Genomic DNA, 23,667 nt, shown 5'->3' on the forward strand with positions numbered 1-23,667 from the left:
TTAAGCCATAGTCCCCAAACCCCCGCCCTTGCTCCGCTGACCTTCAAGGCATTCAGTTTATCCTGGAAACTTCTTTGCTTTTGGTCCAGTCCAGTTGAGCTGACCTTCCCTGTATTGAGTATTGTCCTTCCCTTCACCTAAAGTAGTTCTTATCTACTAACTAATCAGTAAATAACCCTCTCCCACCCTCCCTCCCTGCCCCCTCTCGTAACCACAAAAGAATGTGTTCTTCTCAGTTTGTACTCTTTCTCAAGAGCTTATAATAGTGGTCTTATACAGTATTTGTCCTTTTGCAACTGACTAATTTCACTCAGCATAATGCCTTCCAGGTTCCTCCATGTTATGAAATGTTTCACAGATTTGTCACTGTTCTTTATCGATGCGTAGTATTCCATTGTGTGAACGTACCATAATTTATTTAACCATTCATCTATTGATGGACACCTTGGTTGCTTCCAGCTTTTTGCTATTGTAAACAGAGCTGCAATAAACATGGGTGTGCATATATCTGTTCGTGTAATGGTTCCTATTTCTCCACGGTATATTCCGAGGAGTGGGATTTCTGCGTTATATGGTAGTTCTATTTCTAACTTTTTAAGAAAACGCCAGATAGATTTCCAAAGTGGTTGTACCATTTTACATTCCCACCAGCAGTGTATACGAGTTCCAATCTCTCCGCAGCCTCTCCAACATTTATTATTTTGTATTTTTTGGATTAATGCCAGCCTTGTTGGAGTGAGATGGAATCTCATCGTAGTTTTAATTTGCATTTCTCTAATGGCTAATGATCGAGAGCATTTTCTCATGTGTCTGTTAGCTGCCTGAATATCTTCTTTAGTGAAGTGTGTGTTCATATCCTTTGCCCACTTTTTGGTAGGGTTGTTTGTCTTTTTGTGGTTGAGTTTTAACAGAATCATATAGATTTTAGAGATCAGGCGCTGGTCAGAGATGTCATGGCTGAAAAATTTTTTCCCAATCTGTAGCTGGTCTTTTTATTCTTTTGGTGAAGTCTTTAGATGAGCATAGGTGTTTGATTTTTAGGACCTCCCAGTTATCTAGTTTCTCTTCTGCATTTTTAGTAATGTTTTGCATTCTGTTTATGCCTTGTATTAGGGCTCCTAATGTTGTCCCTATTTTTTCTTCCTTGATCTTTATCGTTTTAGTCTTTATGTTTAGGTCTTTGATCCACTTGGAGTTAGTTTTTGTGCATGGTGTGAGGTATGGGTCCTGTTTCTTTTTTTTGCAAATGGATATCCAGTTATGCCAGCACCATTTGTTAAAAAGACTATCTTTTCCCCAATTAACTGACACTGGGCCTTTGTCAAATATCAGCTGCTCATATGTGGATGGATTTATATCTGGGTTCTCAATTCTGTTCCATTGGCCTATGTGCCTGTTGTTGTACCAATACCAGGCGGTTTTGACTACTGTGGCTGTATAATATGTCCTAAAATCAGGTACAGTGAGACCTCCCACTTTCTTCTTCTTTTTCAGTAATTCTTTACTTATCCGGGGCTTCTTTCCCTTCCATATGAAGTTGGTGATTTGTTTCTCCATCACTTAAAAAATGTCATTGGAATTTGGATCGGAAGTGCATTGTATATATAGATGGCTTTTGGTAGAATAGACATTTTTACTATGTTAAGTCCTCCTATCCATGAGCAAGGTATGTTTTTCCACTTATGTAGGTCCCTTTTAGTTTCTTGCACTAGTACTTTGTAGTTTTCTTTGTATAGGTCTTTCACATCTTTGGTAAGATTTATTCCTAAGTATTTTATCTTCTTGGGGGCTACTGTGAATGGCATTGTTTTGGTGATTTCCTCTTCAATGTTCTTTTTGTTGATGTAGAGGAATCCAAGTGATTTTTGTATGTTTATCTTGTAACCTGAGACTCTGCCAAATTCTTCTATTAGTTTCAGTAGTTTTCTGGAGGATTCGTTAGGGTTTTCTGTGTATAAGATCATGTCATCTGAAATAGAGATTATTTTACTTCTTCCTTGCCAATCCGGATGCCCTTTATTTCTTTGTCTAGCGTAATTGCTCTGGCTAGGACCTCTAGCACAATGTTGAATAAGAGCAGTGATAAAGGGCATCCTTGTCTGGTTCCCATTCTCAAGGGAAATGCTTTCAGGCTCTCTCCATGTAGAATGATGTTGGCTGTTGGCTTTGTATAGATGCCTTTTATTATGTTGAGGAATTTCCCTTCAATTCCTATTTTGGGAAGAGTTTTTATCATAAAAGGGTGTTGGACTTTGTCAAATGCCTTTTCTGCATCAATTGATAAGATCATGTGGTTTTTGTCTTTTGTTTTATTTATGTGGTGGATTACATTAATGGTTTTTCTAGTATTAAACCAGTCTTGCATACCTGGTATAAATCCCACTTGGTCGTGGTGGATTATTTTTTTGATATGTTGTTGAATTCTATTGGCTAGAATTTTGTTGAGGATTTTTGCATCTATGTTCATGAGGGATATAGGTCTATAATTTTCTTTTTTTGTGTGTTTTTTTTTTACCTGGTTTTGGTATCAGGGATATGGTGGCTTCATAGAATGAGTTAGGTGGTATTCCATCATTTTCTATGCTTTGAAATAGCTTTAGTAGCAGTGGTGTTAACTCTTCTCTGAAAGTTTGGTAGAACTCTGCAGTGAAGCCGTCCAGGCCAGGACTTATTTTTTTGGGAGCAAGCCAGCACAGTACGACAAACTGACAGGCATGTAAAAAGATTACTTATATATGACACCTAAGTCATGATTCTTAAAAGAATAAATTGGATTTCATAAAAATTACAAAGATCTACTGTTAAAAAGACACTGGTAAGAGAATGAAAATACAAGCCAGAGAATAGAAGAAAGCATTTATCTGATAAAAGACTTGTATCCGAAATACATATTAAAGAACTCTCAAAACTCATCAATTAGGAAAGCAGTTTAAAAATGGGCAAAATGTTTGAACGTATACTGCACCAAAGTAGATGCACGTGAAAATATGTTCAACATCATTATTCATTCAGTAGGAAAGTGAAAATTAAAACCACTATGAGATATCACTATGTAACTGTCAGAATGGATAAAATTTAAAAGTCTGACCGTACCAACTCTTGGAGAGGATATGGAGGAACTGTATCTCTCATACATTGCTGGTGGGAATGTAAAGTAGTTCAGCCTCTTTGGAAAGCAGCTTGGCAGTGTCTTTGAAGTTAAATATACATCTACCACATGATCTAATACTTTCCCAATAGAAATTTGTGAAAATGTAAAAATAACCAGAAATCTGAACCATGATAAAGTTTTATTGAGGATTTATTACAGCTGAAGCTGGGGAACACTTGGCAAGATACCAAGTGTGACGAAGTCTGAAAGGGGAAAGGGATCTTTATACAAGAGGGCTGGGGGTTACACATGAGTATATGAGGGCTCCCCTATGTGTCTGTCAGTTTTTCGTACTGTGGGGCCTTGTGTGTTACTGTGATGCTGGAAGCTATGCCACCGGTATTCAGATACCAGCAGGGTCACCCATGGAGGACAGGTTTCAGCTGAGCTTCCAGACTAAGACAGATTAGGAAGAAGGACCCGGCAGTCTACTTCTGAAAGGCATTAGCCATTGAAAACCTTATGAATAGCAGCGGAACATTGTCTGATATGTGCTGGAAGATGAGCTCCCCGGGTTGGAAGGCACTCAAAAGATGACTGGGGAAGAGCTGCCTCCTCAAAGTAGAGTCAACCTTAATGACATGGATGGAGTAAAGCTTTCGGGACCTTCAATTGCTGATGTGGCACGACTCAAAATGAGAAGAAACAGCTGCAAACAGCCACTAATAGTCGGAACCTGGAATGTATGAAGTATGAATCTAGGAAAACTAGAAATTGTAAAAAATGAAATGGAATGTATAAACATCGATATCCTAGTCATTAATGAGCTGAAATGGACTGGTATTGGCCATTTTGAATTGGACACTCATGTAGTCTACTGTGCTGGGAATGACAACTTGAAGAGGAATGGTGTTGCATTCATCACCAAAAAGAACGTTTCAAGATCTATCCTGAAGTACAATGCTGTCAGTGATAGGATAATACCCATACACCTACAAGGAAGACCAGTTAATACCACTATTATTCAAATTTACACACCAACTACTAAGGCCAAAGATGAAGAAATAGAAGATTTTTATCAGCTTCTGCAGTCTGAAATTGATCAAACATGCAATCAGGATGCATTGATAATTACTGGCAATTGGAATGTGAAAATTGTAAACAAAAAAGGATCAGTAGTTGGAAAATACGGCTTTGAGGATAGAAACAATGCTGGAGATCGAATGATAGAATTTTGCAAGACCAACGACTTCTTCATTGCAAATACCTTCTTTCACCAACATAAACGGCAACTATACATATGGACCTTGCCAGATGGAACACACAGAAATCAAATTGACCACAACTGTGGAAACAGACGACGGAAAAGCTCAATATCATCAGTCAGAACAAGGCCAGGGGCCGACTGTGGAACAGACCATCAATTACTCATAGGCAAGTTCAAGCTGAAACTGAAGAAATCAGAGCAAGCCCACGAAAGCCAGAATATGACCTTGATTATATCCCGCCTGAATTTAGAGACCATCTGAAGAACAGAGTTGATGCATTGAACACTAGTGACTGAAGACCAGACGAGTTGTGGAATGACATCGAGGGCATCATAAATGAAGAAAGCAAGAGGTCACTGAAAAGACAGGAAAGAAAGAAAAGAACAAGATGGATGTCAGAAGAGACTCTGAAACTTGCCCTCAAACTTGGAACAGCTAAAGCAAAAGGAAGAATTGAAGAAGTAAAAGAACTGAACAGAAGATTTCAAAGGGTGGCTCGAGAAGACAAAGTATTATAATGACATATGCAAACAGCTGGAGGTGGAAAACCAAAACAGAAGAACACACTTGGCGTTTCTCAAGCTGAAAGAACTGAAGAAAAAATTCAAGCCTCGAGTTGCAATAGTGAAGGATTCTATGGGGAAAATATTAAATGATGCAGGAAGCATCAAGAGAAGATGGAAGGAATACACAGAGTCATTATACCAGAAAGAATTAGTCAATGTTCAACCATTTCAAGAGGTGGCATATGATCAGAAGCTGGTGGTACTGAAGGAAGAAGTCCAAGCTGCTCTGAAGGCATTGGCGAAAAACAAGACTCCAGGAATTGATGGAATATCAATTGAGATGTTCCAACAAATGGATGCAGCACTGGAGGTGCTCACTTGTCTATGCCAAGAAATATGGAAGACAGCTTCCTGGCCAATGGACTGGAAGAGATCCATATTTATGCCTATTCCCAAGAAAGGTGATCCAACCGAATGTGGAAATCATAGAACAATATCATTACTATCACACGCAAGCAAAATTTTGCTGAAGATCATTCAAAAATGGCTGCAGCAGTACATCAACAGGGAACTGCCAGAAATTCAGGCCGGTTTCAGAAGAGGACGTGGAACCACGGATATCATTACTGATGTCAGATGCCTCCTGGGTGAAAGCAGAGAATACCAGAAGGATGTTTGCCTGTGTTTTATTGACTATGCAAAGGCATTTGACTGTATGGATCATAACAAATTATGGATAACATTGTGAAGAATGGGAATTCCAGAACACTTAACTGTGCTCATGAGGAACCTTTACATAGATCAAGAGGCAGTTGTCCGAACAGAACAAGGGGATACTGATTGGTTTAAAGTCAGGAAAGGTGTGCTTCAGGGTTATATTCTTTCACCATACCTATTCAATCTGTATGCTGAGCAAATAATCCAAGAAGCTGGACTATATGACGAAGAATGGGGCATCAGGATTGGAGGAAGACTCATTCACAACGTGCATTATGCAGATGACAAAACCTTGTTTGCTGAAAGTGAAGAGGGCTTGAAGCACTTACTAGTGAAGATCAAAGACCACAGCCTTCAGTATAGATTGCACCTCAACATAAAGAAAACAAAAATCCTCACAAGTGGACCAATGAGCAACATCAGGATAAACGGAGAAAAAATTGAAGTTGTCAAGGATTTCATTTTACCTGGATCCACAATCAACAACCATGGAAGCAGCAGTCAAGGAATCAAAAGACGCCTTGCATTGGGTAAATCTGCTGCAAAGGACTTCTTTAACGCTTTGCAGAGCAAAGATGTCACCTTGAAGACTAAGGTGCACCTGACCCAAGCCATGGTATTTTCAATTGCATCATATGCATGTGAAAGCTGGACAACGAATAAGGAAGGCCAAAGAAGAATTGGTGCCTTTGAATTGTGGTGTTGGAGAAGAATATTGAATATACCATGGACTGCCAAAAGAACGAATAAATCTGTCTTAGAAGAAGTACAGCCAGAAAGCTCCTTAGAGGCAAGGATGGTGAGACTGCGTGTTACATACTTTGGACATGTTGTCAGGAGGGATCAGTCCCTGGAGAACGACATCATGCTTGGCAGATTACTGGGCCAGCGGAAAAGAGGAAGACCCTCAACGAGGTGGATTGATACAGTGGCTGCAACGATGAGCTCAAGCATAACAACGATTGTAAGGATGGCTCCGGACCGGGCAGTGTTTTGTTCTGTTGTGCATAGAGTCACTATGAGTTGGAACTGACTCGAGGGCACTTAACTACAACAACATGGAAGGGCTGGGGTAACATGAGTCTCAAGTAAACTTTTGACAATGTCAGTTAATCATAGGTTTCCTGGAGGCAAACTGTGTTAGTTAGCAGTTTTCTGAAAACAATCTTACAGAAACATTTTTTGGGGGAACATTCTTGTCCTTCCCTTCCCACAACATTCTTATCACTTATTTAACCATGAACTGTAACTTTGTTATACATTAGTTATGAGTATTCTTTCTGAGAATACAACATTTTTTTCACAGTCTTAAGTAAGGTTGACCACATATTCACTCATATTCTGAAAGCAGAAGAAAAAAAGTGATAAAGAGCAACTGGAAGTTTCATTCCAGACCTGTGTGAGTCACCTAGTTATGCTAAGTACCTCAGTTTTCAGGTGCTCTTTCACATTCCCCCCATTCGGATCATGAATCTCCACAGAGATTCCTTGATGACAATTGTAAGAGTGATTTTTTTTCTGCATGGGCTTACTCTATGGGTGCTTTTCTTCTGTATTTATTATAACATAGATAATCTGCTTCACCATGCCACAGCTCACTCTGCTTCTGCGACCTTCTAGTTGGGGCATGTGCAGAGCAAGGCAACATTTGGAGGAACAAGTTGGCATTTCCAAAAGACTAACTCAAGATGTGAAGCTAGGGTTCCCTACAAACTTGATTTCTTCAAGACACATAATTTTATGTTCTTCTGAGGAAACAAGAGCTTGCTTAGAAATGCTAGAGAAACAATTCATACAGCATTTGATTAGTCTAAAGATAATTATTATAATAACCAAGATAATCAATTCAGTTTGTAATAATGAATACAACCAAGAGCCAATATCATTAGGTAACCAACTTAAAACTATGAAGAATAGAAGGTGTTGAATGAAGCTACGTAGTCTTTTGGAGAATTTTTCTGATTTATTTTCTATTTCTCCTGTAGTATTTACATAGTCATAATAAGAAGTATGGAACCCTGGCAGTGCAGTGGTTAAGCTTTAGGCTGCTAACCAAAAGGTCGACAGTTTAAATTCACCAGCTGCTCCTTGGAAACCCTACGGGGCAGTTCTACTCCGTCTTATAGGGTTGCTCTGAGTCAGAATCAACTGAATGACAATGGGTTTGGTTTTAATAAGAAGTATTAGCAATGACATAGATTCTTCTTTATTAAGTATATAATAAAACTAAGAGCACAAGGATTGTTACAAATACTAAATAAAATCCATAAAATTCAGCAATATACATGAGATCTTTTTTCAGTGATTTTGGGATCAGCTGTCTACTTCAGATGTAGTCTGCTTCTGGCTACTGGTGTGTTTGAATAAAGTTTTTAATTCTCCAGAAGGCTGACTTGTCCAAAAAGATGTTTTGGCATTCTTAAGTTGAAATAAATGACTCCAAGGTAGAATTCTTTCTACGTAAGTCTGATATAGTTCATTTTTGTTGAAATATTTTGGTTAAGCATTGTGATGGTTAAGATTGTGTGTCAGCTTGGCTGGGCCATGATTCTCAGTGTTTTGGCAGTTGTATAATGTTGTGATCACTTTCCTGTTGAAATTAGGTATTCGATCACTCTCTTGATGGAGTCTGCTGAGTGGTACTGGCCTGGGGTGGGGCCTGTGGTGGCTCACAGCCCCCTCAGCCTTCATCTCTCCACCTTCTTCTGCCTACTTCTTCCTGCTTGCCTTGCGATGGCTGTTGGCTTGTTCCGCATCCAGCAGCTGTCTCTTGTCTGACCTCTCGTTCTTGGGGCTTGAGCTAGCAGCTTACCTGTACATCTTGGGATTTGCCGATCTTCACAGTCTGTGAGCAATAGTCCTGCTCCCCGACCTGGCTATGCTGCGTTCACCAGCCCCTGCAGCTAAGTGACTTAGGAGAAATATTGCGGTCTTGCCTGCCAACCTTGGAGATTCCTCAACCGTCACAACCTGTGAGTGGGAGCCCTGCCCTCTGATCTGCTCATCTTGGATTCACTAACTTCATTGGCTCCATGAGTTGGGAAAGGACTCTATCCTGATCCAAGGACTTGGGACGTTCCAACTCCTACAATTGTGTGAACTGTTTCCTTGATATAAATCTCTATATATTTATATGCATTACTGGTTTTGCTTCTCTAGAGAACCTAGCCTAAGACAAGCATTTTCAATGAATAGGTTAGATAGAACTTACCTGCAAATGACAAACTTAAAAATGGCTATACTTGTTGCCATCAAGTCAATTCTGACTTATGGCGACCCTATAGGACGAGTAGGACTGCCCCATAGAGTTTCTAACAAGCAGCTGGTGGATATGAACCGTCAACCTTTTGGTTAGCAGCTGTAGCTCTTAACTTAAAATAATAATAATTCTTAAAAGTGGAAGACTTGATGGAAATGAACTACATAGCTAATGCAAAGCCAAATAAAGTCAATTAAAAAAAAACTTAAGATGAAAATATTTTAAACATAATAATTAACTTAATTTTCATAGAGCTTTAGATATACCAAAAGCAAACCCATTGCCGTCAAGTTGATTCTAACCCATAGCAACTCTATAGGACAGAGTAGAACTGCCCCATAGGGTTTCCAAGGAGTGGCTGGTGGATTCCAACTGCTGACCTTTTGAATAGCAGCAGAGCTGTTAGCTACTGGGCCACCAGGGCTCCGCTAATAATCTTGAGACATAATACTAGTCAGGATATACCAAGAATATATTAAGATTTTCTAATATCAGAGGAACACCACTGGCATATAAATTTTAACTGAAAGAAAACTTGGCAGTTCTCCTGATTTGACAATACGTTTCAAGTAACTCATAACATATTAAATAAACTTTTAAAGTATTTTTCTCTTTATAACATAAAAACAAATCTTTTGTGGCTTTCCTACAACGTTTCAAAATTGTCAGGAGTTGATCATATATCACTGAGGAACAATACTTGAGTTATTTAAAGAAAGATCTTAAAGGTAAAAAATTTTAAAGCCATGCATCTTGGTTTTTGTTTCAGGAATTTATTCTATTGAATTCTTGCTTTTAGGACAGATTGCACAAAGAATAAAATTAATTATTCAATCCAGTAATTGAGGAAAATTTTGTTATCTTAACAGCAAGAAACCCAATTCTTTGTTTTATATGCTATTTGACATTAAAGTTTTAAAAAATTCTCATGAATTAACCCATCAAACTTTTACCCACAGCAAACAAGAACTTCGACTACATCAAACAAATTCCTCTTTAACAAGTCTTTCAATTTTCTTCTCTTTGTTGTATATTTCCCACAGCACAATGCTTCAAAAAATGAACATATTCACTAATAGACCCAAACACACGTACAGATATACCTTCTCTCTGTAGCATCAGTTTAGTCTTACTTCTTTAGCATAAAATTTCCCACAACTTCCTACTTCGCTTTCCTCTGACCTTCTATAACTTTTGTCATGGATTGAATTATGTCCCCCCAAAAGTGTGTGTATCAACTTGGCTGGGCCATGATTCCCAGTATTATGTGATTTTCCTGTATGTTGTAGATCTTGCCTCTATAATGTTAATGAGAGAGGATGGGCCGCAGTTGTGTTAGAGAGGCAAGACTCAATCTACAAGATTGGATTGTGTCTTGAGGCAATCTCTTGAAATATAAAAGAAGTGAGTAGAAAGACGGGGGGCCTCATCCACCAAGAAAATAGCACCAGAAGCAGAGCAGGTCCTTTGGACCCAAGGTCCCTGTGCCTGGGAAGCTCCTTGATCAGGGGAAGATTGAGGACAAGGACCTTCCTCCAGAGCCGATGGAGAGAGAAAGCCTTCCCCTGGAGCTGATGCCTAGAATTTTGGCTTTTAACCCTCTTTACTGTGAGGAAATGAATTCCTCTTTGTTAAAAAAAAAAAAAAAGCCATCTATTTTTAGTATTTCTGTTATAGGAGCACAAGATAACTAAGACAACTTTCTATATGCATTCAAATTCTATTTCTATGCTTTTTCTCTTTCTTATCTTGGAACAGCCAGTCTCTGTCCATGAGATCTTAGAAATTGCTGTTAAGTTGATATATTACAGTACATAAAAACTTTTGTCAGAATGAATTCACTTTTATTAATTCCTGGGAATATTCTGCTAAAATCTGTTGCCGTTGAGTTGATTCCAACTCATAGCGACCCTATAGGACAGAGTAGAACTGCCCCATAGAGTTTCCAAGGAGCACCTGGAGGATTTGAACTGCCGACCTGTTGGTTAGCAGCCGTAGCATTTAACCACTACGCCACCAGGGTCTCCTCAATTTATATAAGTGCTTATTAATCATGAATCAGAGCAAGTTCTTTGAAGAAATATTATAATACAATTTAATAATACTATCAGGAGGTAGGAAATTATTATATTTTCTTTTATTTTTATTGTGCTTTAAGTGAAAGTTTACAAATCAAGTCAGTCTCTCATATAAAAATTTTATACACTTTGCTATGTACTCCTACTTGCTCTCCCCCTAATGAGACAGCACACTCCTTCTCTCCACCCTGTATTCCCCGTGTCCATTCAGCCAGCTTCTGTCCCCCTCTGCCTGCTAATCTCCCCTCCAGACAGGAGCTGCCCACATAGTCTCACTTGTCCACTTGAGCCAAGAAGCTCATTCCTCACCAGTATCATTTCCTATCTCATAGTCCAGTCCAATCCCTGTCTGAAGAGTTGGCTTTGGGAATGATTCCAATCTTGGGCTAACAGAAGGTCTGGGGACTAGGACCTCCAGGATCCCTCTAGTCTCAGTCAGACCATTAAGCCTGGTCTTTTTACAATAATTTGAGGTCTGCATCCCACTGCTCTCCTGCTCCATCAGGGATTCTCTGTTGTGTTCCCTGTCAGGGCAGTCATTGGTTGTAGCCGGGCACCATCTAGTTCTTCTGGTCTCCAGCTGATGTAGTCTCTGATTTATGTGGCCGTTTCTGTCTCTTGGGTTTGTAATTACCATGTGTCTTTTGTGTTCTTCATTTTCCTTTGCTCCAGGTGGGTTGAGACCAACTGATGTGTCTTAGATGGCCACTTGCTAGCATTTAAGACCTCAGATGGCACTCACCAACGTGGGATGCAGAATGTTTTCTTAATAGATTTTATTATGCCAATTGACCTAGTTGTCCCCTGAAACCATGGTCCCCAGACCCCTGCCCCTGCTACTCTGGCCTTCGAAGTGTTGGGTTGTATTCAGGAAACTTCTTTGCTTTTGGTTTAGTCCAGTTGTGCTGATCTCTCATGTACTGTGTGTTGTCTTTCCCTTCACCTAAAATAGTTCTTATCTAATTAGTGAGTACCCCTCTCCCTCCCTTGCTCCCTACCCTAGTAACCATCAGAGAATATTTTCTTCTTTGTTTGAACTATTTCTTGAGTTCTTATAATTGTGGTCTCATACACTATTTGTCCTTTTGCAACTAACTTCACTCAGCGTAATGCCGTCCAGATTCCTTCATGTTATAGTTCACGGATTCATCATTGTTCTTTATCGATGTGCAGTACTCCATTGTGTGAATATACCATAATTTATTTATCCATTCATCAGTTGATGGGCACCTTGGTTGCTTCCATCTTTTTGCTATTGTAAACAGTGCTGCAATGAACATGGGTGTGGCTATATCTATATGTGTAAAGGTTCTTGTTTCTCTAGGATATATTCCAAGGAGTGGGATTGCTGGATCATATGGTAGTTCTATTTCTAGTTTTTTAAGGAAGTGCCAGATCGATTACTGAAGTGGTTGTACCATTTTACATCCCCACCAGCAGTGTATAAGTGTTCCAGTCTGTCCACAACCTCTCCAACACTTACTATTTTGTGGTTTTTGGATTAATGCCAGCCTTGTTGGAGTGAGATGGTATCGCACTGTAGTTTTGATTGACCTTGCAACTTTTACTTTGTTTAGTTAATTTAGCCAAACTATCCACTGATTTTTTTATCCACTGATTTTCCCAACTATCTCTGATGAAGGCCAAACACGCAAGAACTTGCATGTTAAGGGATCAAAATGTTTGTTCATGTAACGGGCAGGAGTCCTGGAAGGTGGTTCTGAGTTGCCCTCAGAATTGGCATTGTCCGTGGTTCTAAAAGATAGTTGACAAATAGTTAAAATTTACTTGCAAGAACAAAGGAACCTCAAATTTGCCATTGATTTAACTAACTGTCATTAAGGAGCTCAAGCAAAAATCCAAATACTAACAATATCCAGGCCCATAGTTCTTGGCCACGTAGCAAGTAGAGTTCCACTAGGAAATTCAGTGACTTTCTTGGATTTAGCATACCCCATAATGAGACAGTTGCAACCAAAAAACTTTTACTTGCAAAAACCAAAACAAATCTACAATAAAACTCTAAAAACTTTGACCCAAGGAAGCAGAGCTCAAATTTCGAGAGGTTATTTACCTTAAAGCGACTCCCGAAGCCCATAGAGACGGAGACCAGAGCCTGGATCCTTGGCACCTCGGGGGTCGCAAAAGATAATGCACCTTCGAATTTCCGCTTCTGACACAAAAAATGTTATAGTGTAAAATAACCATAACTCTGTAAGGAGAGAAATAATAGAGTTTTATTGAGGATTTGTTACAGCTGAAGTTGGGAAATGCTTTTATACTAAGTGTGCCAAAGTCTGAAAGGGGAGAGGGATCTTTATATAGGAGGGCTGGGGATTACACATGAGTATAGGAGGGCTGGGGGTAACGAGTCACAAGTAAACTTCTCACAAAGTCAGGTTTTCTGGTGGCAAACTGTGTAAGCAATTTTCTGAAAACAATCTTACACAAACATCTTTTCAGTGAACATTCTTATCATTCACTTCCTGGAATATTCTTTAAAAAATAAACTATAACTTTATCACACATTAGTTACGAGTATTTTTTCTGAGAAAAGAACATTTTTTTTCACAGTCTTAAATAAGCATGACTATTTACTTATGCACTCAAAGGTGGAGTGCACATATTCTGAAAGCAGAAGGAAAAAGGGATATAGGGCAAAAGGAAGTTTGGTTCCAGAACTGTGTCAGTCACCTAGTTATGCCAGATGCCTCAGTTTTAAGGTACGCATTCTCAAATGAAACCGTATATTCACACAAAGACTTGTACGTGAATGTTTGTAGCAGCTTTATTTGTAATGGCCCCAAACTGGAAACAATCCAAACGTCTGTCAACAGGTGAACGGTTAAACAAACTGTGGCTTATCCGTACAATGGAATACCACTCAGCAAAAAGATATACAAGCCACTGATAAATGCAACGACATGACTGAATCTCAAAATAATGATACGGAATGAGAGAAACTAGGCAAAAAGGGTACATACTGTATGATTTTAAATTCTAGTTAAAATTCCAGAGAATGCAAACTAGTGTATAGCGACAGAAAGCAGATCTGTAGTTGCCGGGGACAAAGAAGGGTAGAGGGAAAGAATCACAAAGATACTTTTGTGGGTGTTGGATATGTTCATTATTTTGATTTTGGTGATGGTTTCATAAGTGTATGTTGTTTTTGTCAGGTGCCATTGAATCGGTTCCAACTCATAGTGACCCTATTTATAACAGAACAAAACACTGCCCAGTCCTGCATTATTCTCACAGTCATAGCTATATTTGAGCCCCTTGTGCAGCCACTGTGTCAATCCATCTCTTTGAGGGTCTTCCTCTTTGTCGCTGATCCTCTACCTTACCAAGCATGATGTCCTTCTCCAGGAAGTGGTCCCTCCTCATAACATGTCCTAAGTAGGTGACACGAAGTCTTGCTATCCTGTCTTCTCAGGAGGATTCTGGTTGTACTTCTTCTTAGACAGATTTGTTCATTCTTCTGGCAGTCCATGATATACTCAATATTCTTCACTAACACCATAATTCAAAGACATCAATTCTTCTTCGATCTTCCTTATTCATTGTCCAGCTTTCACATGCATATGAGACAATTCAAAATACCATGGCCTGAGTCAGCAGTGCCTTAGTCCTCAAAGTGACATCTTTCTTTTTAACACTTTGAAGAGGCCTTTTATAGCAGATTTGCCCAACACAATGTGTCATTTGATTTCTTGACTGCTGCTTCCATGGGCATTGATTGTGGATCCAAGTAAAACGAAATCCTTGACAACTTCAATCTTTTTTCTTTTACATATGTAAAAACTTAGCAAATTGTACACTTTATATATGTGTAGCTAAGGGAGGCACTAGTGGTTCAGTGGTTTTAAGGCAGGCACTAGTGGTTCAGTGGTAGAATTCTCGCCTTCCATGCAGGAGACCCACTTTGATTCTCAGTCAGTTCACAGTTACCACCTGTCTGTCAGTGGAGACTAGCGTGTTGCTATGATGCCGAAGAGGTTTCAGTGGAGCTTCTAGACTAAAATGGACTAGAAAAAAGCCTGGCAATCTACTTCTAAAAGTCAGCCAGTGTAAACCCTATGGATTGCAATGGTCCAATCCCCAACTCATCATCGTGATGGTGAAGGACTGGATAGTGTTTCCTTCTGTTGTGCATGGGGTTGCCACGAGTCAGGGACCACACTGATGGCAGCTAATAACAACGAATTGTATGTTACTCAAACCTTGATGAAGTTGTTAAAAAGTGTGAAAACATGGAGCCTGTGTGTATGTGTGTGGTGTTCAGGGTGGGAGAGGGGAAATTAATGGAGAAGAGGTAGTGAGAAGTGATGAAGACTCAGAAAGTCTCATGACTTTTATCCCAGCTGGGATAAAGCTGGAGTCTGGAATTAGGTCTGTGCCCAACACTTCTCCCCTGCCCCTCTTTCTTGATTTTTCTTCCATGTTGTCACTTGAGTTTTAGGAAATGTCCTGTGAGCTTTGCCTCTGCTTTTACACCCCCAAGGAAACTCCCCTTACAACTGATTAGCTGGTCACTTCAGATCACGTCATGTAGGTGATTATATTATATTACTTTTGGGAGATCACAAAATGAAGGATATTACATCAGATCACAAAATGAAGGATAATTACATAATACTGAGAATCATGGCCTAGCCAAGTTGACACATAGCATTAATCATCACATTCCTTAAATCTCTATAATCTCTAATTAAAGGCAATTGTAAACCCATACTTGCACCTAACATGACACAACTAACATGTGTACAACCAAAAATACAATAGTCCTACTTATATCTTATATTTTTTAAGTAATGGAGTGAGGGAGGGAAGAAAACAAAAATATTTACATACACATAAAACACATACACGTATAGTAAAACAAGAAAGAAATACAACAATTATAGTCCTTGTTTCTGCAACTGGTCTTGTGGTCGTAACGGGTATTTAGAACTACCTTCTTCCACCACCTATTGTGTATTCCCTTTACCATCAGCCGTACCTCAGCTAGTCATGGTTCTTTGCCTGATAGAGTGAGCCGAACCTTCATTCCTGAAGCGTCTGGGTCATTAGTAGTCTTGTTGAAACTGAGTTGCTGTAGTTTTCCGTTGACTTTAATCACAGGGCATGGTAGTACTATAAGATGCCTTAAAAGATCTCCTATATTCCAGACAACTCTTCTTTACCTCCATTATGTAATAATAATCTGATTTCCCTTTGGTAATCAGGATAAATCACACCTGCCAATTTGGTAACTCCCTTCTTTACCTGTTGATCAGAGGCATGAGTAGCCTAAAGCACCTGTGTGGCATTCTTAACTTCCATTTGAACAGAATCAGTGTGTGTTTCCAGGTGGGAGCATTCCTCCCTTTGGAATGAAGACCTGTAGACCCACAGAGCATAAGGTTGTGGGGACATGAAGCAAAAATCTTGCAAGTGGTCAGTAGGGGTAATAGTAAGTAGTGCCACTCCTGTTTCCACCTCTTGATTCCTGGATCAGTGAATTCTGGCTATGGGAGAAACTGCATCATATATTGGACACTGGTTTAGAGCATATACAGCCTGCTGGAGAACATTGTCCCAATTCTGCTAAGTATTGCCACGTAGCTGGAGCCATAATTGTGTCTTCAGGAAGCCATTCCATCATTCTATCAAGCAAGCTGCTTCAGGATGATGGGGAACATGGTAGGACCAGCCACACTTTATTTACTGAGAAATGAGTCCCTTGATCCAAGGCAATGCTGTGTGGGATATCACAATAGTGGATAAGGCAGTCTGTGAGTCTGTGGATGGTAGTTTTGGCAGAAGCACTGCATGCAGGGAAGGCAAATCTGTATCCAGAGTAAGTGTCCGTCCCAGTAAGAATGAAATGTTGCCCTTTCCATGATGGAAGGTGTCCATGCAATCCACTTGCCACCAGGTTGCTGGCTGATTGCCTGGAGGAATGGTGCCATATTGAGGACTCAGTGTTGGTCTCTGCTACTGGCAAATTGGGCACTCAGCAGTGACTGTAGCCAAGCTGGCTTTGGTGAGTGGAAGTCCATGTTGGTGAGCCCATACACAACCTCCATCCCTGCCACCATGAGCACTTTGTTCATGAGCCCATTGGGCTATGACAGGCGTGGCTGTGGAAAGAGGACAACTGGTTTTCACAGAATGCATCATCCTATCCACTTAATTATTAAAACCCTCCTCTGCCGAGGTCACCCTTTGGTGAGCATTCACATGAGACACTTCTTTGACCTATTCAGAGAGGTATATCCACATACTTCTTCCCCATACCTCCTTGTTTTCAATTTTACATTCACGTTCCTTCCAAGACCTTGACCATCCAGCCACACCATTGGCCACAGTCCATGAATCAGTATACAATCACACATCCAACCATATCTCCATTTCTCTTTCCAAGAAAAGTGAATAACAAGGTGCATTGGCTGAAGTTTTTCCCATTAGGAGGATTTCTCTTCACCACTGTCCTTCAGAGAGGTCCTAGAAAGGGGCTACAATGCTGTTTCTGTTCACTTTCGAGAAAGTGCCTACATATTGTGCAGAACCATCTGTAAACCAGGCATGAGTTTTCTCTTTCTCAGATAGCTGATCATAAAGAACTCCACGTGAGGCCATAGATGCAGACTGGGAGAGGGAAGGTAATGTGACAGGAGTGGAGATCAGGGGCATTTCAGCCACTTTGTCATGCAACTTACTCGTGCTTTCAGATCCTGCTTGAGCCCAATCTCGTATACACCACTTTCATTTAATGAAGGAGTACATGTCCGACTTTATGACTCTGTGGGTCAGACAACACCCAGTTCATGATAGCCAGCTCAGGCTGCATGGCGACTTGGTGGCCCAAGCTTAGGCATTCAGTCTCTACTAAGTCCCAGTAACAAGACAAAAGCTGTTTCTCAAAAGGAGAGTAGTTATCTGTAGAGGATGGCAGGGCTTTGCTCCAAAAACCTAAGGGTCTATTCTGTGATTCACCAATAGGGGTCTGCCAAAGACTCCAAACAGCATCTGTATCTGCCACTGACACCTCAAACACCATTGCATCAGCTGGATCATATGACTCAAGTGGCAGGGCAGCTTGCATAGCAGCCTGAACCTGTTGTAGAGACTTCTCTTGTTCTGGGCCCCACTCAAAACTAGCAGCTTTTCTAGCACTTGATAAACAGGATGGAGTAGCAGGGATATATTGCCTCCAAAATCCAAAGAGGCCTACCAAGCATTGTATCTCCTTTTTAGTTGTAGGAGAGGCCAGATGGAATAACTTATCCTTCACTTTAGAAGGAAAAAAAAAAAAATTTTTTTTTTTTTTTTTAGAAGGAATATCTCAACATGCCCCACATCACTGGACCCTTAAAAATTTTGCTGAGGTTGAAGGAGCCTGAATTTTTGTCAGGTTAACTTCCCATCCTGTAGCATGCAGATCTCTTAGCAATAAGCCTACAGGCATTGAAACTTCTTCCTTACTACGCCCACTCTGCACAATGTTTTCAATGCAGTCGACCAGTGTGATATCTCGTGGAAGGGAAAAGTGGTCAAGGTCCCTGCAGACTAAATTATGCATAGGGCTGGAGAGTTATATACCTCTGTGGTAAGACAGTGAAGGTGTATTGCTAGCCTTGGCAGCTGAAGGCAAACTGCTTCTGGTTATCCTTCAAAACTGGAATGGAGAAAAAGGCATTGGCCAAATCAATAGCTGCATACCAGGTACCAGGAGATGTATTAATTTGATCAAGCAGTGAAACCACATCTGGAACAGCAGCTGCAACTGAAGTCACCACCTGGTTAAGTCCATGATAATCCACTGCCATTCTCCCAGATCCATCTGCTTTTTGTGTAGGCCAAATAAATGAGTTGAATGAGCATGTGGAGGGAATTATTACCTCTGCATCCTTCTAGTCCTTGATGGTGGCAGTAACCTCTGCAATCCCTCCAGGAATACAGTATTGCTTTTGGTTTACTATTTTCCTAGGAAGAGGCAGTTCTAACGGCTTTCACTTGGCTTTTCCCACCCTAATAACACTTACTGCCCACGTCAGGGATCCAACGTGGGGGTTCTGTCAGTTGATGGGTATGTCTATTCAAATTATTTATTCTGAAACTGGGGAAATCACTACACGATGGGTTCAGGAACCCACTGGACCCTCTGAGGGATGGATTTGAGCTAAGACCTCATTAATAATCTGACTTCCCTATGACCTCACTCTGGTGGGCCACAAGGGATATTTTGGGTCTCCTGGAATTAGTGTCAGCGTACAACCAATATCCAGTAATCCCTGAAAAGTCTGATTATTTTCCTTTACCCAGTGAACAACCACTCTCAAAAAAGATTGTTAATCCCTTTGGGGAAGGCTGGGAGTAAGATCAACAGTATAATTTTTGGCAGTGTAGTGGGGTCCTTCCTCAAGGGGACCAGGCCCCCCCTTCATTCAAGGGGTTGTGGTCTGTAAACTGGCTCAAGTGTGGGAATTCATTGAGGGGCTGTGACTCTGTTCTGGCGATTCAAATTATACTGCTGTTAAGTTGACCTAGAATTCTTCTGCTTGTGCAGATTAAATAAATACTTAGCAGATTTCCCACCTATTTCACGTCCAGGGATTCAATGACTAAGCAGCCAACTGCGCATGTCCATATGAGTCAGCCTATTCTGATTACTGCTTTGACTCTGCTGACTGTTTTGGGAATCATGCCTACCTTGTCTTTGTTGCTTAAGTTCCTTTACTTGGTCCCTTTCACCACAGAGTCCAATCTGCCCCATCGTATTTCGGTGTCTTAATTCAGTTACAGCAGTTCCCACTGTCAAATCTGGCTTACATGAAATAGCAATCACAGCAGTCTTCAATGATACTGGGGCTCTCTTCACAAATTTGTTCCTAACGTTTGTGGTAAAAGGTGTGTCCTTGGGCACTCCTTGTGTGGATGTGTGGGTCTAACCTGATATACCCACTCTAAGATCCTAATTTCCCTAAACCTTTCAATACCTTCTTCTGCAGTATACCAAGGCAATTCTGGTACTTTAACTCAATTTAGTGTGCACCACCACATAATTCATGCTTCGGCAGCACAGCCAAATAAACTATTTGATCCTTTTCTAACCTCTGGAGCTGAAATACTGAATAAAGAATCAATAGTGGGTCCATATCAATAAACTCAGAAGGATCCGACTTTATGTTCCTTGTATCATTATCCCACACCCTTACTAGCCATTCCCACACATATTCCCCAGGATTCTGTTTGTACATATTATAAAAGTCAAGCAGTTCTTTTGGAGTGTAATGTACCTCCTCTTGGGTCACACTTTGTACTTCAACTTCTGGGGCTCACTAGGTCTTAAGCCTAGTTATAAGTCTAGAAGCAAAAAATAAGTGGTGCAGGTTGGTCCTGGGAACATTCAGCAAGGTCTCCTAAGGCATCTACCTCAGCCAATGCCCCAGGTGATGTCACAGGCAATGCCCCAGGTGCTGCCCCCGGTGATATCTGAGACAAAGACTCTTTAGTCACAGCTGGGTTAATCTCATCAGATGGGGGTGGAAAGGATAGTGGTTTTCCAGGGAGGGTGGCTTATCACACAAAGACGGAGAGACCTCTTCAGATGAGAGTAAGAGGGCTGGCTCTTTTGACAAGAGTTATTCGATGCTATTTAGGGGCTCAGTGTTCCCAGCTTCCTGATTATCTGCCATATGTCCCTGTCATGGATTGAATTGTGTCCCCCCAAAATATGTATCAATTTGTCTGCGCCATGATTCCCAGTATTCTGTGGTTGTCCTCCATTTTGTGATTGTAATTTTATGTTAAAAAGGATTAGGGTTGGATTGTAAAACCACCCTCACTCAGGTCACCTCCCTGATCCAAGGTAAAGGGAGTTTCCCTGGCGTGTGGCCTGTACCACCTTTTATCTCTCAAGACATAAAAGGAAAGAGAAGCAAGCAGAGACTTGGGGACCTCATACCACCAAGAAAGGAACACCAGGAGCAGAGTGTGTCCTTTGGACATGGGGTCCCTGTGCCTGAGAAGCTCCTTGACCAGAGGAAGATTCAGGACAAGGACCTTTCTCCAGAGCTGACAGAGAGAGAAAGTCTTCCCCTGGAGGTGATACCCTGGATTAGGACTTTAGCCTAGTAGACTGTGATAGGATAGATTTCTCTTTGTTAAAGCCATCCACGTATGGTATTTCTGTTGTAGTAGCACTAGATAACTAAGACAATTACCTACAGGAGATCACAAAATGGAGGCTAATTACATAATACTGAGAATCATGGCCAAGTTGAAACATAACAGTAACCATCATACACACAGTGGGTGCTTAAAAGTATACGTGGAATAAACGAAAAAACGAGTTGCCATTGAGTTGACTTCAATGTATGGAAACTCTATGTGTCTCAGAGCAGAACTGTGCTCCACAGGATTTTCAATGGCTGATTTTTTGGAAGTAGGTCAATAGGCCTTTCTTATGAGGCACCTCTGGGTGGACTCGAACTTTTAATCTTTCAGTTAGCAGCAAAGCATGTAATCTTTTGTGCCATCCAGGGACACCTATTTGTGGAAAAAGTGACTAGGAATTACGATTCACATTTTATAATCAAGAAAAGTTAAGTGATGCCCCAAGTCAGTGGAGCAACTGCATACCTGTGTCCCCCCAAGGCCTTTCCTGGGGTAGACCACCCTGGGGGTCTGGGATGTGATGAACAAAATCTAGACCTCAGTAGGGCCTGGAGCTGAGGCCCAGATGGGCAGGAAAAGGAATGAGCCTACTGAGAGTCAACCATCTCCCTGGTTGATCCAACAGTGGATCCAGCATTTTCCAGAGGCTGAGCTGAACCTAGGAACCCCAAGGCTCAGGAGCTAAATCAGCCTGACTTCAAATTAAAACAAACATGGTAACTATAGTAACCAACATTTGTTAAATCTTTACCTTGGGTCATATACTTTACATGTCTTATCTCATTGAATACCCCTAACAAAGTCACAAAGTAGGGCCTATTATCAGCCCCATTTTACAGAGGGGAAAAACTGAGACCCAGAGAGATGTTAGTTAAACCAGTCAGTGGTAAGACTTGCACCCAGCTTTGTCTCATGGGTGTGCAACCTGTATAGTTACATAGGGTCCTGTGCTTACAGGGTCCTGTGCTTGGTTTAATGCTCTGTTATTGCTGTCTTGAATTTTTTGAGAATTTTTGAACAAGAAACTCCACCTTTTCATTTTGCACTGGGCCCTTCAAATTATATAGCCAGTCCTAGGCTGAGCCAGGAGTCCCTGTTTGGTGCAAATGGTTAACACACTTGGCTGCTAACTCACAAGTTGGAGGTTCAAGTCCACCCAGAGGTGCCTTGGAAGAAAGGCCTGGTTATCTACTTCCAAAAAAACAGCCACTGAAAACCCTTTGGAGCACAGCTCTACTCTGACACACATGGGATCACCATGAGTTGGAGTCGACTAGATAGCAACTGATGGGGGTAGTGGTGGGCTCAGCCTTAGGGATTTTATATTTAATACAACATCCTTACGGGAACGGTCCTCTTAGCAACCCTGTTTTGGAGAAGAGGAGACTGAAGCTGACAGAGCTGTGGCCTGTCACGTGGGCACCCAAGTTCCAAGTCAGAGCTCAGTTGGCTGGGAGTCCAGAGCCTGGGCGCTTAACCACTCTGCTATGCTACCTTCCAAGAAAGTGCTGCTTCTTCAGAAACAAGTCTACCCTCTGCTGGAGTCGGGAAAGTTCCCAACTTTGCCCCCACTCCACCTTGGTGGGGCCCAGCTCTTTCTGGCGTGCCCGAACACCTGGCACCCTCTCGGGGACCAGCCAGGGGTGGATCCCCTTTTGTCCCAGCCCCCACTCACCTGAGAAGACAAGGAACAGTGCCAGCAACAGGTGGAAGCAAGTCAAGTGGACCAGGCGGGGAGAGGTGGGCATTGCGAGGGCACACGGTACTGCTGTTCTGCTGTCTGGTGGGTGCTGGAGTCCACGGTGGAGCATGTGAACAAGGCTGTTTCTTGTTCTCTTGGCCACAGCTACTTGGGGAAGTGTTTTCACCACAGCAGGAGAAGGCTCTGGCGCAAGAGGAAGGAGCTGGGTGGAGGGATTTCCGGCTTCTGTGTCATGAATGTGGTTCTTGTAATCATGGTCAAAGCCATAATGACCCCTTGCCACAAGCCTTGTCCTAGGCACCTAGCGGGGGGCGAGGGCACAGCTGCAAGGGTATGCATTCTGGAGTTAGGCCAACTTTGCATCAAACCTTGCGGCTGCAACTTCATGGCTGTGTGGCCTTGTAAAAATCATCTTGCCATCTCTGAGCCTTTGTTTCCTTGTCTGCAAAATGGGCTAAGTAACAGTCCCAACCTCAGAAAGGTGTTTTGAGGATGATATGAGTGGGAGGGCTCAAAAAAAGAAAAAAAGCCAAACCCATTGCCATTAAGTTGATTCTAACTCATAGGGACCCCATGTATTACTGAGCTTCCTAGGGTTTTTCTTGTCTGTAACCTTTATGGGAGCAGATCACGAGGTCTTTCTTCTGTGGTGCCATTGGACGTGTCCAAATCACCAACCTTTAGGTTAGTAGTGGAGTGTAAACTGTGCCACCCAGGGACCTTGTGAGGGCTCAGCACAATGTAAAGGCTAAACCTATTAGCCATCATTATTCATAATGCGTAGGAAAAAGAGGAGGTGGCCTTTGCTTAAGAAGAAGGACTTCTTCCCATGACTGCCCCAGGGAGGCATTTTTTTTTTTTTAATTTTTACTGTGCCTTAAG

General features: G+C 41.3%; 1 protein-coding gene across 2 annotated transcripts in view; it reads right to left on the minus strand.

Annotated features, from left to right (window-relative positions):
* SIRPB2 (signal regulatory protein beta 2) overlaps positions 1-23,183 on the minus strand; it is a 37,663-nt gene extending 14,480 nt beyond the window's left edge. For both annotated transcript variants that reach the window (XM_049869507.1, XM_049869509.1), the window contains exon 1: positions 22,759-23,183. In XM_049869507.1, coding sequence (XP_049725464.1) covers positions 22,759-22,894 — 136 coding nt within the window. In that variant the 5' untranslated portion in view covers positions 22,895-23,183. The remainder of the gene's footprint in view (positions 1-22,758) is intronic.
* Positions 23,184-23,667: the final 484 nt, after the last annotated feature.

Source organism: Elephas maximus, chromosome 25, assembly GCF_024166365.1.
Source record: "Elephas maximus indicus isolate mEleMax1 chromosome 25, mEleMax1 primary haplotype, whole genome shotgun sequence".
Classification (NCBI taxonomy): domain Eukaryota; kingdom Metazoa; phylum Chordata; class Mammalia; order Proboscidea; family Elephantidae; genus Elephas; species Elephas maximus.